General features: G+C 30.7%; 1 protein-coding gene across 4 annotated transcripts in view; it reads left to right on the top strand.

Annotated features, from left to right (window-relative positions):
• The window catches only part of LOC143244865 (ephrin-B1-like), a 375,415-nt gene extending 366,479 nt beyond the window's left edge, over positions 1-8,936 (top strand). For all 4 annotated transcript variants that reach the window (XM_076490294.1, XM_076490293.1, XM_076490295.1 and 1 more), the window contains exon 6: positions 1,577-8,936. In XM_076490294.1, coding sequence (XP_076346409.1) covers positions 1,577-1,722 — 146 coding nt within the window. In that variant the 3' untranslated portion in view covers positions 1,723-8,936. The remainder of the gene's footprint in view (positions 1-1,576) is intronic.
• Positions 8,937-17,364: the final 8,428 nt, after the last annotated feature.

The raw sequence follows: 17,364 nt of genomic DNA, 5'->3' as shown, positions 1-17,364 counted from the left end.
AAAATTATAGAAGCACACAACTACTGTCAGAGTTACTTTAGATGCCAAAGTTGTTATAAGACGCGGCAGTTGCTATAAAAATCGTTTTGTAAAAAGAGCACGTCTGGTTATTCACACACTTCTTTTCATTATAATAGCTATAATGTCTTAAAAATAAGTTATCTATAGCAAAATAATACTTGTCTTACGTATTTTCATAATATAATGAAGAAACCAGTATCAATGTTATTATGTTTTATCAAGACACATAGAAGTGTGTCTTGCTGCCAAAATAACCTGCAGTTATCACACGTGGTCGAAATATGAGCTACGTGTGCAAAATTTTCAACAGAAACTGCTCACTTTCCACCAAGAATTTTTGTGTTCGACTGTGTAAGGTAACTCGAGCTATTGATCTAAAAGTTTTAATAGTTTGTTTTGAATTTCGCGCAAAGCCACACGAGGGCTATTTGCGCAAGCCGTCCCTAAATTAGAAGTGTAAGACTAGAGGGAAGACAGTTACTCATCACCACCCATCACCAACTCTTAGGCTACTCTTTTACCAATGAATAGTGGAATTAACGGTCACATTATAACGTCCCCACGGCTGAAAGGGAAAGCATATTTGGTGCGACAGAGATTCGAACTCGCGAGCCTCGGATTACGAGTCAAGTGTCTGAACCACCTGGCCATGCCGGGCCAGAAATTTTTTATCAGCACCACCTTAGAGGAGAGGCAGACTGTTTTTAGTGTGTTGTTTTTTTTTCTTATTTGGATTAAAGACGATTGCTTTAAAGCAGGAAAACCATAGGATGAAAGCACCTACAGATACATTAGTTTTGGTTTAGTCCAAGCAAACTAGATTAGCACTTTCTAACTCAAATTTCTATAGAATCACGTGGGTTGAGTGTTATTGCTCATTGCAAACGTTTAAACAAATTTACCAAATTTTATGAAATTATCCTAATTATAGAGCAGAATTAATATTACAGCATCACATAATATTAGTTTAAACAATTAACATAAAGTATAGTATTTGACATAGTTGTATGCGGGTGATAATATAAGATACAGTTAATCTAATTTCCATGGCGTTACTATAAAGGAAGTTAATAACATTGTTTTACAGAGGAAGAACTAACACTATATATTTCAAGATTCTGGTTCGTTCTGTAAAGCATAGGTATGTTCTGAATAATAGAATTGCAAACTTAAAGCTTATGCTGGTTACCCTGGAGTGTCACTTTCTTAGTTGCTTTGTTGGTGTGTACTGACAAAAGTTCATGATATCCGATCAAAACCCACCATAGGTGTGAAAAAAAAAGTAGCCAGAGAAGGGTTGAGTGTGCGACTTAAAGGAACGAAATTAAAGTTGGCGGCCGAACTGGTAGCTACACTTATTGCATTGATACAGATTTTACAGCAGATATTCATTTATTAGTTAGCTTGGCCGCCAACTTTATTTAAACCATGATCATTATTATTTATATTATAATATAGTGGGACAACATGGGACCTATTGGCCAAAAGTATTGTTATGTTATTATTCTAGTAAAACAATGAAACATTATATTTTCAAATTATCTTTGTATTTCAGGAGACAAGGATAAATTACCCAATCAGAAACAAGCGAAGAATGAAGAACTGGTTAACAACATAGCGTCTGATAACCACAGAGCTCACTTAACTTCGACTATGGTGTCATTAGTGTTGTTACTCGTTACAGTTTTTCAGACAAGGTGAACTGTGGAAGTTAATGATAACCATACTCAAAAACGTTTCAGTCCTTTCGCTGTGTACACACTGTACCATAGTGCCCTGTAACATAGACATACAAAATGGCTTCGGATGCGACGCCAGTAAGTATCTGGTCAGAGGACGTGTTGAGTTGTTTCAAAGGAGAATGTTTCTCTCTTTGTGCTAATTACTAGAGCTTAGCCATGAACTTAATAGTTGGATGTACTCTTCTAAAAGTGAGACGACTTGGTAGCTTTAGGTGATACGCAAGTGCTGGACAAGATTTTGTTTTTCAAAAAAGTATTATTATGTGATTGGCACTCACCTAACGGAACCACAGACTTTTGGTATATGTATAAATCCAGGCATACCAATTTATTTAGGCATTATGCTTCTCTTTCACCTTTGCTCCATACTATAAATGTCGTCCTATCAGAAGATGTTTTGAAAGAAAGTTCAAGTATTTAAAGCTATGCTTCAATATAAGTTGATATTCCAAACCCTTCAATCCTTATTTAAAAACGTTTATCATCTGCTTTGTACGATTCTATTCTTCAAAAAAGGGATCAATGATTACAAACTCTTAACCAAATAAATATTTCTAATTTTATGCTGTGCCACTAGAGAAAAGATACCCGAGATCATGTGAAAGTTTATTGTGTAGCAAACCCTGTATCAATATATATATATATATACATATATTACTGCTATTATGTAGGTAATATTACAAGTTTACTTGCTGTAGAAATAACAGGCATTGTTAACGTAATTGTTAAATTGCTCTAGTTTGCTCTCATTCTGTGATTTGAAAATAGTTTATAATAAAATGAATCAGTTGTAAATGTTTAAAACATTATTGCAGGAAATAAACCCACTCTGCTATTTTATTTACTATCTCAAATTTACTGATACTCTTAGTGTTCAAACATCTAACACAATGATTCCTTTATGTGTTGGTCTGCCAGTTGTTAAAAAAACATATTAGCATTCAACTCAGTATGTGAAATTGTCCAGTAATTCGCCTTAACGTTGAGATAATTTTTTAATGTGGACGATAAAACTTTTTGTATGTTTAATTTAACGTGTTAAGAACTAAACATTGTTGGAAAAAGTAATGCCACCATCTTTTGGCACCAGGAGTTGTTGTTTTTTTTAATTTAGTTTAATATTAACTGAGATAGGAGTAGAAACAATGTAATATGTGTTTATATTAGGCAAGTGACAAGAACAACAGGTCTACCAACTTGAAGGTCAATTCTTTATGAAGGATTAATGTGCCAAATAGTCTTCAGTTTTATCTAGTGCACAGTGCCTTAAAGTGTAGTGATCTCGTTTCAAGTAATTTCGAGCCATATTCTTCACCGTCTTGTCAAAGCTAGATCAGGTAATCAGCCATAAAGAAATGAGAAAGACGGATTCAGTATATATGTCAATTAAGCTGGTTTTAATATAAGAAACACTACTAATTAAGGTTTATAGTTATCAGAACTTTGAAAGAGGAATTATTTTGTTATGTTCTTACACTATAGCTGTTAAAGTGCATAAAGCAGCCACTTTTTAAAATAATTCCTAATTTTAAAGAAAGGTATATTTTTACCAGAAATTGAACGAATCGTGTTTATTTTTCTTTTGTTTCGCAAATAGAAACATGTTAAATTACATTTTTTAGTTTTTCTACACATTGGACAACGTGTACATGCTTGAAATAAGGTATAATCAAATTTTCTTTATCTGATAAAAGTTCCAAGTCCAGAGACATAACTGAGAAACTTCGACGTTGGTTGATTCTGGATCAAACTTTCTGGTTACTGTTTCACTGTATCAGGCTTACTATGTTTTCTTGTATATAAAAACTAATGGCAAAGTATAGACACCATGTAAATGTAGACGAGGCGAGGACGGATGTTTGGTGAAAGTAACGTTCAAGAGAAGTTACGGAATTTAATCATTGAACGATAAACAACTAGTTAAATAAAAACGTAAATACGCTCACTCACAGCTAAGCAGGTTGTAAAGGGATGTAGACGATCTATAAAGATTTCTTATCAAATAATGACAATTCATAACATTTTAAAAGGTGCAAAAAGGAACTTATTAGCCATTCAAGGATGTCTCCTGCAGCTCCAAATCATAGCCACTCCTTATTACTCATGTATTTACCAATCTTCTTTTGAACTCAGTTGAATTTTCTGCCTCCAGTAATCTTGAAGGCAGCTCATTTCAAAAGCCAACTACCCTGTTTGAAAAGTAATACTATCTATACTCAAACAATTTCTATACTGCCAAAATTTGAATTTATACTCCTTGTCCTATTATTTTCGCTGCTAAACACTAAAAGTTTGATGAAGCTATATTATCAATATCTTTAATAGATCTTAAACATCTCAATCAAATCTGATTTCTCTTCTCTCCAGAGAAAACAAGTTGAGAGATTTTAGTTTCCACTCATAGGTATAATCCCAGTGGCCCTTCTCTGAACCTTCTCTAACAGTGTCGTTCTTGAGAAAGGGAGCCCAGAACTGCACACACTACTGTAAATAAGATCTTACAGGTAATCTATACAGTTAAACAATAATATCCTTTGTCTTGTATTCAATAATCCTGTAGATGTTACCACAAATCCTGTTAGTCCTACTGCTAGCTACAAAGCACTATTTAGATAATATAAGTGATTTTTCAATTACAAATCACAAGATTATTTTTTCAACCAGTATTTAATGTATTCCCATTTAAATTGTAACAACAACATTTTGGATAGTTAAACGTCATTTGCGACATATTGATTCAATGCATCAAAATGATCTAAATTTTCATGCAAGTCTGCAGCACCATAAACTTTTATGTCATCTGCAAACTTTTCAATATGTGATTAGTCATTTCTGAGCCAATATTGTTAATATAAATCACAATAACAACCTTGAAACATGCCACTTGTAACTGTGATTCACAGATCTAACTCCATTTATCATCACTTCCTATTTTCTACTCTACAGCCAATTCTCTGTCGAGTTTTATAACATTTTCCCCACACCCAGTGATTTAATGTTTATAAGTGTTTTGTGAGACACCTTATTAAGTTTAAAACCTTGCATTATTAAAAAAATATTAATAAATTCAACAGTATAATAGTTAACTGATAAACAAACCTGCTTATAAATTAAGGGTAAAACATGAAAAACATGCTGTTGTCAGCCAAGATATTTTTTAATGATAGCAGCTGAATATAATGGCTTAAATTTGTATCATCTCTTAGAATATTTGAACTTTGTTTTTAATTTGTTCTCTTTATTATTACTTGATCAGAATTTACAACAATTGGAAACTTCAATGATTTATGTATTTGGAGATTCCAACTTTCCTACAGATAATTTAGTTTTAAAGTATTTGTAGCTATAATAATTTTACTTACAAAGTGACAAACATTTAATCTTTAGCTAAGAACAAAATAAAAATTTTCTGTAGCTAGTATAATTATTCAAAATAAGCGATGCATGATACAAAATCTAATCAGATAATTTGAGAAACAATAAATTACATAAATTGAGTTCAAGAGAAAGGGAAAAAGGTTTAGTTTTTAACTTCAGTATGTATAATTTCTCAAACCGACTTAATAAAATCTTAGCAGATTATTCTGTTTTATAAAAGCATTTCAAATTAATCAAATAAAAATAAAGGAACAAAGTATTTTAATGCTTTATGTGACATTTTCAGTAACTTTGTTATAGTTTTTACTTATAGCACATTCTTTAGCTTAAATTCTGTCAAAATAATAGTGCTCCTTGCTTGAAAATACTAATTATTCCATGTAAAATTATTATTAGAAAGCCGAATTGAAAATAATTATGGTTAGGCTCGATTATTTCTTCAATCTTTTAGTCATTGAAGTGTAGGCAGTGTGTGTGTGTTTATACAATTTCAAGCAAGTTTTTCCAGATGGATGAAAACAATTTAATGTATAAACATTTCCACACCTTTTTGATGGATATAATTTTTAAAATAAGTATTGGAAATCCTAAGCTAAAAGTAAGAAAAAAAGAAGCTGGACAAAATAATCATGAATATATTTAAATATCCTAAACTAATAAAGTAAGTTGTTTTTTATTACTATTTAGCTTTTCGTTATTAATTTATCTGATTATATTTCAAAACGTATATTCAATCAACTATTCAATATATAGCTGTTTCATCAAACTGAACTTCTCGTTTTAAAATTTGAGTTTTTCAAATTCTACGTGCCTTTCGTACTCTATGTTTAAGAGAAAAGAATGTAAACCTCTTTAACCGTAAGTAGGTAGCAGTTGTGTGTATCTTTAAGTCTCAATTTAGTTTTAATGTTATTGTTTTTTAGTGTTGTTATTTTTACTTAAAGATTGGATTTAAGATAAAATCCGTATTTTGCTGGCTGGCTTAGGGCAACAGATTATCTGAAACCTCGTGCCTTGAATTGGTTGAATACTTTTGAATGTTATAACTGTATGACGCAAATAAGAATGACATGAAGTTATAAATATTATTAAATGAATCTAATCAATCGTCCTGTGAACTACTTTGAAAATTTTAAACTAGGTTGAGAATAAATAGACTTTCAAGGAGTGATTGACCTTTTTCTGTTTTATAAGACTTAGTAGGTAAAACGAAATAGTAAACTGTTTTAATATAATATAACTGTATATTAAGTATTATTTAAGTTATCGAAGACTTAACACATTGAAAAACTCATATAGTTTCTTCGGCTTCAATGGCTTAAATCAAGTGATTTTTATTAGCCTCACGGTAAAATTGGTTGTATTTGTAATTAAAATATAAAAGTTGTGAATAATAAGTACAAGCCGTTTAACGTTGGTATAACTGTTTTCATTATTTTACTATAAACTTGAAATAAGATAACTAACATAAACATATGTTTATGTGTGACTTACCAATAGTTAGGTAAATATTGTATCAAAAACAATAAAAGTACTAAACGTATTTGAGATTCTTCTATGCGTGAAAAACATAATTATTGCAGTACAAATAAAAGATCATTGTGATAATCTATTTTTCAACTCTGTTCATAGATAAAAACAACAACATAGTGTAAGAGAATGTTTAAAAATGACGCCTTTAAAACGTCCGAATCCAACATTTCAAAGCTGAACACGAACTTGTAAAAACATGGCAAACCTTGAATCATCTAAAAGCTTTCAACTTGTCTCTAAAGAATGTCAACTTTATAACGACTGTTTCGCACGGCTTTATTCATGCAATAGCTGCCATTAGAAACATAGAAGATTGTCGAAATTAAGTTATACTACGTTGCTTCTGGCTCAGTTGATCAAACAATGATATAGTCAGTTATTTCTTGTTTACCAATCAAACCAAATGTAGATTAATGCGATTTTCTCTTTCACGTTCAACCTTGTTATGATAGTTAGTTTTCAAGGTTTTTGCCTTTAACATTTGAGCATAAACTTCCTACGCAGCATCACAAATCATTTGATATTCAACATTGCGCAATTTCACCTTTTGATCAAGAGAACGCATGACGCGTCCTCTCGCATTAGCGACATATAATGCGTATCATAATATTAACTACTTTAATAGTCAATACATTTATAATTAAAGAATGTTGATTTCATCATAGTTATTACAAATGCCACATTATATTTCTTTCGTAAGGCCAGTGGTAATATACACGGGTTTTCGACACAATGAAAATATATGTCATTCGTTCTCGCACAGAGTCAACGCAACTGTACAACTCAAAACTTCAAATGATAAATTAGGTCGTTAAGTAGTTAATTTTAAGTGTCAACTGTTAGACTAATCATAATTTAAAATGTTACCTTGTATTGAAATTATAATAAATTATTGAAAAAGAAGGACAGAGTAGGGATTTACAGAATGCTATCTCGTATAGGCATTGACAAAATTATATAATACCAACATATCAGAAAGACTGTAACTTATTACTTATAAGGTACCATGCTGTCTTAGATAGGCACGAACATGACAGTCAGTTATAAATATTAAAACTATTTCACCAGTCAATTAAATTATATTTATTGCAATAGTTTACCCTGGAATACTGTGATTTGGTTATTTGGGAGAACTTTAGGAGAAATTTCCTTACTCGCTTTCAAATTGTACCGAATACAATAGAAAGGTTATATTCAATTTTATCAGATGTGTCCCTTTAGTTTTTCTACTATTCGTTTAAGTTGGATGTGTTTTCAAACAAGCAAAGAAACATAAAATTTTGGAAAAAATATAAGAATATTACAAATGTAAAGTGTTGAGTATATTATGCTATATTGGTGTGTATATAAGACGTAAACAACCCTCTAAATCACTTTTAGTATCGTATTTTGCTCTGTCTTACGTATTAATGCAATTGAAGTTGAGTTTTGCCAAAAATATCTTGTTAGGTCTGTGTGCATGTGTTCAGTATAACTTTTACTAAATTTTGACGTCCAGTTAAAAAAATGAACCGCTTGTAGCTTGTAAGAACGTGAAAGTGTATAGTTGTTTTAGATATTTAACTCTAGAGCGTTGTTTACTTTGTAGCCTTGAACCGTTTAAAGTTATTAGGTGTTAAAAGACGACGAACTTCTGCTATTACGTAGAATATTCCATAAACGCTTATGGAGTTTTAGCCAAGAATATAATGGAAGTGTATGAGGGAATTGATAAGTTGTGTTGTGATACATTTGCGGAAATAATATATTTATTACCTGAATGATCGAACATGTTTGTATTCTAGTGATGTGGCAGTGTTTGTGTAGTTAGTACCGAGGAGAGATGGATTTGTAAAACCAATACCATAGATTGAATTATGTCCTGCTGATTTTTTCTTGTAAAAAAAATGCTTTGATTTATTTATGTAAATGTTATATACATTTTACATCACAGTTTTTCTAAGTGGCGTGAAGTCTTTGAGTGCTTGTTATTTACAATATTTTCTCATCCAATTAAAAAGAAAAAATCCGTAAATTTCTTATGTAACCAGTGTGTTCCGTAAATAACAGATTTTTGTAATTGAGAAGTCAGAATATTTCCACAGGATGTAATTTTTATGGTGTATGTTTTCTTAACCATGGTCCTTAAGAATGTGTTGGTATAAAAAAACTGTTTTATTTAGCTTTTGTTTTGTTAAAAAGGTGTTTTGTCGTACCTGTTCTGTTAAATTACGGATTTTGTACGTCATTGATAGTATCAAATAAAGCCTAGCATTTGGCAGAGTTTCGAAGTTATTATTTTTATATCTTCTTAAACAAGTAATTGTAAAACCGTGCAACATCACAATTAGCTTAAATTGCTGGATTTTAACAGAATGGTACCCAACTGATAATCAGTTGGGTACCATTCTGTTAAAATCCAGCAATTTAAACTAATTGCTACTGGCACACCGAGCACTTGAGAAAAATAAAAATAAACAGTATTAATTAACAGATATATTTAGTTTATATCGAATAGCTCCAGTACGTAAATTAACAGTAATAAAGTAATTTAGCACGAAACTAAAAACAAAAATTTGAACTTATAAAACTATAATGTTTATTACATTCATGGTTTGTAAAAAATGTATAAACGCATGTAGTCTTTTCTTTTCAATTTAAACTTTTCCCTTTGAATAATAAAGTATGGTTTATATGTTTTACGTGACAACTCTAATTTATGTTTGTATTCTATGATGTCCAGGTTAACTAAAATATCATAAAACAAAATTATTTGTGTGTGTGTATATATAATGCATATATAAAATGTTTTCGTTGTGTATAAGCACAACTTCGAAATGAAACTAGAAACATGTTATTGTGGATTTCTACGAAACATGAAGCGAAATATTTTTTTAACTTTCGTAGAAAGGTACAAATTGGGTATCTGCCTGTCCCTAATTTCGTGCTGACAGGATAGAGAAAGGTTGGCTAGTCCACAGCACTTGCGTTCAACTCTTGGGCTACTCTTGTCAAAGTGAATCGTGCCAGTTAATTATCTGTTCAGCGCACCTGTATCTTCAAAGAACGTTATTCTTTTGTTTTTAATTTATTTTTTCCTTAGAAGGATGCTAATCATACACTCCGGAGTTAACAGAAGTGACACGTTTAAAAAAGGTCACACCCAACCTAAAAAGAAATAGAATAAACACTTGTATCCATACTGTATTGAAACTTAATTTTTAAACTTTAATTATTTATCTATTACATTTTCAAATGGTTTTAGAAATTGAGAGATAACTGGTAAATGTATTAAGTAATTAAAAAAAAATTGTTATCTGCAAGAAGTTATCCAAAATAATTATAATAAGGCAATAGAAAGAATTTTTATGATTCATATAATAATAATTGCAAAAGTAGAATATGCAGATAGTAATCTTACTCATCTTCATCAATTTTAACTATCAGGGCCCATAATTTGAATTAAAAAGTGAAGAAATACTTGAGTTCCCTATCCTAAGACAACAAAACATTTGCTTAAACAAAGTAGAGAAAAAAGCGATAATATGTCTACATAAGCTGTTGTTGTTGTTGTTGTTTTATCTTAATCCCAATTAATTTACGGTCAGTCAGTATTTTCGTAAGTTAAGAATTTTTACATCCGCGTGGTTGGCCCTGTTGGCAACCTTCTAGGATGAAAATTTTTGGTGACGAGGGTTCGAACTTGCGACCTCATCACTAAGCCCATCTTTTTCAGTTAATATCCTTAATGTACACAGCAAATTGGATATTTTTTCTTTTACTTCATTATAACTGTGGTGATGATCAAGAGCTCTTTCAAAACATACTTTTCATCTCGGTCGTTCAAATCTTTGCTAGCCAAAGACAACTTTATACAGATGAGTGAGTGGACTCTTTATTTTTACACTGACGATTATTCCCGACTTCATTGAGTTAATGGACATTTTATTTCCAATCTCCTTTTTTTTCCCACAACATAAAAATATATATCATTTGTGAAACTGAAATTTTACGAATAATAGTTGAAGAAGTTAAAAAAAACTACAAATCATAAGGTACATATGTAGTACCTCAGATAAAGAAAATCTACTTTTCATCTAACGATAATCCGGTAAACGCTCTGTTTTGAAGTTCGACTACATTACGGCCTGGCGTGTCCTGATGTTGCGTTTAGCAAGATCGAACTCCATTACTGAGGGTGCTCGCCTTTCATTTGTAGGTGCATTATAATGTGGTGATTCGTATGAACTATATGCTTTCTTTGTAGTTTATAACATCAAAATTAAGAATGGTTTGCTCAGATAGCACTCAATTAGCTTTACATGAAAGTTCATAAAACAAACAGTTGAATAAAATGACCATGTTTTCCATTAATAGCAGTACATGTGTGTTAGTTTTATTGCAAGGGTCAAAGATCCTGTTGTAGTCATTGTGGTACCTAAAACAACCATACATCTATGGCCATTTTTCTTGTTTTCATTTGATACCTGCATTAAATCTGATCCATATTCACAGAACAAAACAAGCATTTCTTCTTTTCAGTTTAAGACAACATCAATTGTAAAACGATGACGTCCAAGCTTATATGATGTCGCTCCTGTACCATAAAATTTTATAATTTTAAATTCTAAAACATGTTCATTGCGCTATTTCATATTTTATAGATTGAAGCTTATCTCGTTATTATTTTTCGTTACTAAATTACATTTTATCTATTACCCTTTTAACATATATATATATAATCATTAACATGTCGACATTTATAATTAAAGTAATAGCTTTCACACATTAAATGGAACATTTGTGTATTATCATTAATACTATTATGTAATAAACGTAACTTATTTTATTTGCTTGTTTTCAGAAAGAGTTTCCCAACTGCAAAAAAACAACAAAAAAAAAACAAGTGCTAACGTGTTACTGTATCAAATAATATGTACCAAATTTATAGTGTTTACCAAAAACAAGATTGAAACAAACAATTTTCTTTTCTAACATAAATATATTTTGATATATAAAAAGCAAAAAACAATAAAATTCAAAATAACAATTATTACCAATAGTTATTACAAATGATGGTTTTATATACAAATGTTTTATAAACTTACAGACAACAATGAGTCTTCTATCCGGTGTAGAAATGAATTTTTATCGACGATCCAGGTCCACGAAGAGCAAATTAATTCTGAGTTGATATTGTCATATCTCGCTTAAACTAGATAGCTTGATTGGCCTCACACCCTAGTAAGCTGACCTTTTCCAGCGAAGATAAATAATGTCCTCGAAGCAATACTAATGTCTGAAGTTAAATGATTTGTAATGTTCGAAATATATAAACGTTCCTTGTCAAATTCTGAACTTTTCCGATTATTAGGCGTTAATCATAATTGCAATTTCTGAGGCTACTGACTGTAGCTGACTAATAATAATGTTACTGTGTCTCGCTATATGCTTTTATATCGTTGATTCTTACTCTTAACAATCTTCTAGAAATTTCGAGAACAGGCAGGACACACAATCAAGAATATATGTCGCATTCCCAAAAAAAAAGAAAACTTTAGTGAAACAAGCATAGATGTAAAAATACACCAGTAACGGTAAATCCGTCACACAGCTCTAACCAATAACATATATTAGATATTACGGTTCCATCAAGCCGATAAAACATCATAGGTATTATTTTGTCACTTACACGTACTTTGAAAGACATGAGCCACATAAAGTCAACTTAACTTTACGATGCAGCATTCTAGGCGAAGTGAAAATCATTTAAAATCTAATTTCAGTTGATAATGTACTTCACCTACTTTTTAAACTTATTTTTTATTAGTAGTTAATAACAAACTTATACATTACGTTTTGACTTCTATCTTGCTGTCGTCTTGAGGGAAAGTTAAAAAAGATTATGTGTAATAGTAGTACCACAATTAGATCTTGTGATTTTATAAGAGGAATGTTTGTATGCTATCCCTTCGTCAAGTAATCGTACGAGTACAGAGTGCTTATCATAATAACTATTGATATGCGATTTAAGATGTTTGCATATTTCAGTGTTTGCATAATGGTAAAGATGTTGCCGCTAACTCACGAGTAACTTTCCAATGTAAATTTTGATTAAGTCAAGTAGTACCCTCTTTAGAAGGTTAGCAATTTGTCCCCATTTTGATATCACGACTTCCAGCATCCTCAGTATTACCTTGCTAGTGTTCTTCCACCTCTGTGATATAATTAGTAAAAATAATTCAGAAATACATTTAAAAGTACAAAGAAAAACAGGACATGTTGCGAAAGCCTCTAGTATAGGCATTCTATCTAACCAAATCTGTATCACGACAAGTATACTACCTGCAACGATTAGGCCAATATCACGCAGACACACAAACAACTAAAACTGTATAAAGCATTTGCAATGACCACATTGAATTATTTATTATTCTTCCATTAAGCAATATTTTTTGTGTATAAAAGCTTTGCCTTAGGTCGAGAAAATCATTCTAGATCCCAAGAAAGTGCGATTCAAATAGTTCAGTACCATAAAATTGTTTTTCACAATTTTGTACTTAAAGACAATTAAACTAATCATTTCAGACAGACAAAATGTTAGTCAACTTCTTTGTCAAGCACCATCTTGCCTGTGTATTTGTGTGTTTTCTTATAGCAGAGCCACATCGGGAGATCTGGTGAGCCCATCGCGGGTAATCGAACCCCTTATTTTAGCATTGTAAATCCGTAAACTTACCGCTGTACTAGCGGGTGGCACGCCCTTTTGCACTAGTATTTTCTGTATAAGAGAATTCTTCGTCGATGCTTAATTTCTAGTTTATTATCTGAACAGAGTTGCGTTGTTTCATCAACAAAATAAAAATATATATAATGAATACGGAAAAAAGTGTATTTTTAAAGACTGATATAATACATGTAAGGTTTCAACTTTTCTTTTAATTACAGACCACTTGTGTAATTGCAGCTCAAACCTAATTACAATATTGTATTTTCGAGGCGAATTTTAATTATCACTCAACAGTAAAAGAATATTTCATAAAATTTATATGGAAAAAATTCCCAACGTACGAAATTTAGATTTTTTTACGTAAGGTTTTATTGTGAAATTTCAATAAAGAAATAGAAGGGCGTTATATTGTTCCCATGGTACAGTACATATGCAAATTAATCAAATAGACATTACGTGCTAACTGGGAAGCTTGGAATTGTTTTGAAAATGCTAATCGTCTATCTTTTATTTATACCAGTTTTAATAATTTTCATTACACGCAACAAGTATAAACATCGTTTGAAAGAAAACCAGAATTACCGATAACATCTGTACAGTGTAACAGATTTACCGTTGTACATTTATTTTTTTAGTTCCGATATTTGTTTCAGTAGTTTTCTTTTTTACATGTGACGTATATTATTTACTGTGAATTGCGCAAGTTCCGCCTATTCTCGAATTTTGTAGAAGGTTCTTGAATGCAAGATCCGACAGTAACTTGTTTTATGAAAACACTGGTATTCTCGATCATTGTTGAAAATTCTGGGAACTTGCGTGATTGCTATATATACATAAAAAAAACGCGTTGAGAGATAAGTAATAATATTATTTGTTCGGCTACAAACAGTGTTATAGCATTACGAAGCTACAATTGTGTTTAACGCCTATCAACCGGAAAACTACAGAATTTGTCCAGAAACGTTTATAGACATCGAACGTTACAAACCGTTTAACTTCACTGAATTACTTCAGACGTTATTATATCTACGACGACATTAAATATATTCCTCTGTAAGAAGTGGGCATTAAGTGGTATGAAGCCAATCATGAAACAACAACTAGTTAGTTTAAGAGAGGTGTGATAATATCAACTCAGAATTAATTTGCTCCTCGTGAACCTGGATCGTCAGTATTGCAAACCATCATTTGTAATAAATAACAGTTATTACAAATTGTATTTTTTGTATGTTAAAGTATATTTATGTGTTTATCAATCTTGTTGACAAATACCATAAATTTGATACATATTAACTGTTAATTAACTTTTAAAATTCAAATTCAAATTTCCAGTTATTTAAAATAGTAATACATAATGTACATAACATAATAAATTAGAGATTCGTCTGAAATAAATTATAATACGTGACAAAAATCTAATGGAATGTTTGAAATTGTTGCTCACGGAGTTTACTTCTGAATAAATAATTGTTTTAATTTTTTATATATGACAGGTAAAAGGTGTAAAATACAAATATTAAAGTTCTTAAAGTAAGTTATTTGGAAACTGCAAAATTTGAAAATAAAGAAAAGAGAACTTTTTTTTTTCATTTTATTAATCTTGGTTGAAGACAAAATCTAATTCATTCTTCTTTCAATTAGTGGACATTCTTATTTTTTCATTACTTTTAATAACGAAGTTTCTTTGTTTGTTTTGGAATTTCGCACAAAGCTACATGAAGGCTATCTGCGCTAGTCGTCCCTAATTTAGCAGTTTAAGATTAGAGGGATGGCAGCTAGTCATTATCACCCACCGCCAACTCTTGGGCTACTCTTTTACCAACGAGTAATGGGATTGACCGTCACATTATAACGCCCCCACAGCTGAAACGGAAAGTATGTTTGGTGCGACGGGGATTCAAACCCGCGACCCTCAGATTATCAGTCGAACGCTTTAACCCACCTAGCCATTACGGGCCTAATAATGAAGTTTACAAGAGTATTGAATAACTCTTTTTAATTTAAAATTGTAGTGAAAAAAATTACATTAGTGTTACAGTTACCTTTTACTAATCTATAAAACTAAATGGCTTCAAAATTTGCTCTTTTTTTCTCTTCAAAATAGTATATCCTGAAAACAATTTTGTTTTATTTTTTGCGAAAATTAGCTTTTCTGTTTTACTTATCAATGTAAAATAGAAACTAATAAAACTACAAAATACACATAACAATATTTTGTGATTAAGCTTTCAAAGGTTTTAAGTTTCATTTCATGAAATAGTGCCACCTGCTGCTAAGTAGAATACTAATTAATGGTGCTAACTGTTAGTGGTCCCTTTCTACAAAAAAAAAAACATAACAGTGCTCATATTATTCGATAAAAAAACTTTGATTTTACCTAACTTATATATGACATAAACATACTTATTGTATTTTAGAAATCGCAACAGGTGTTATGAAACACGCATAAATAATCTAATGTTTTAAGAAATGCCAATAGAATTGTAATTGGTAATAATTGTCAATGTGTGCTATTCTTATTAATTGAGCAATGAAATTTTACATTTTATTATAATTTTTCAGAACCAGGCTAGATTTATTCTATAGTTTTTAAGAAGACGACATATGCAAGCCTCTTATTACCAATACGTGACTAAAGCAAAACTGATGTTTTCACACAACCAGAAATATTTTAGTTAAATGATTGATAAGTGTATGCGTCGTTACAGCAGACTCACATCTTTTTATTTTTGGTAAAATTAATCAGTGCCTACTAATTTCAATGAAAAGAAAAGCTTGTTATTTTGTACTTTTGTTTTTAAATATTTCAAGTACACTTCTGTCTGGAAGTGTACTGACGAAAAAATAAGAACATTTAGCAACTATAAACATGAACTGTTTGAAATCACAAACACCAATATAAACCTGTATTTGGAGAACATTTTGATACTATTTTGTATTTATAACTTATTTCTGAAAATATAGACTTCGATCTGAAAAATGTCTTGGTTAATTGCTATATATAGTTTAGTTTTCCTATACCAAGTCACGTCAAAACAACAATAAAATATTGTTTATTCTTTAAGTGCTTTGAATAATGTTTGAAAATTAATTATTCATGGGAAAGGTGTATTTTAATCTCAACAAATAGTTGTTTCCAATGCGTTCATTCTTTTAGTAGTGAATAAGTGAAAAGTAAATACATTTTTATATGAAAAATATATTGTTGTTTTACTGCAGACCAATATTTAATGCGGGGAATCGAATCATAGATATTTTCATTTAAATCCGCAAACTTACCGATGACCCAAAATGGGGACGCTGAATGAGAAATGATATGGTTTAAATTGAATTCCCGTTTTCACACTAGAGCTTACTTTATCAACTTAATTGTCAAATACACTTTTCCATATGCCTGTAACTGAAAGCTCTAAAAGTTATTTTGAAACATATGATAGATACTTAATAAACCTAATTCACTTCGAGGGGAGTTGTTAAATCATAAAAATATTAGTATTTTTAATCTTTTTTGTAATAATTAACTATTCTTAAGAATCAATTTAATGATAAAAATTAATAAAACAAAAATATTAAAAAAATCTAGACAATATTTACATACATCTCTAAATAATTAAATAAAACTTACAGCGCCAGTGAATGTTTCAACTCTTCACATATGTCATAAGGTTTCGTGTATCTACTCATAACGATAGGTTAGTATATGATTAGCGACACGTAACTGAACGTAAACTTTCTTATGGAAGCTCAGTTATAGTGTTGGAATGCATCAATATCAATGTAAGAGATAAAAGTTTTATAATGATTCTTGCGACAGATTTACTTTTCGGTGATATTTCACGATGATACTAAATTCACAAGTAGTTGTATGAACTGTGTTGGGTGATTGACAAACAGGAAGTTTAGGTCTGTGTCCCTTAAAATACTCGTGTGACACTTTCTCGTGGCGTACTTCAGAGTTTTATATACAGCTAACATCAGAGA

The sequence above is a fragment of the Tachypleus tridentatus genome, chromosome 2, assembly GCF_004210375.1.
Source record: "Tachypleus tridentatus isolate NWPU-2018 chromosome 2, ASM421037v1, whole genome shotgun sequence".
Lineage (NCBI taxonomy): Eukaryota > Metazoa > Arthropoda > Merostomata > Xiphosura > Limulidae > Tachypleus > Tachypleus tridentatus.
The sequence above is the reverse complement of the archived record's forward strand: the minus strand, read 5'-3'. Positions and strand labels throughout refer to the sequence as shown.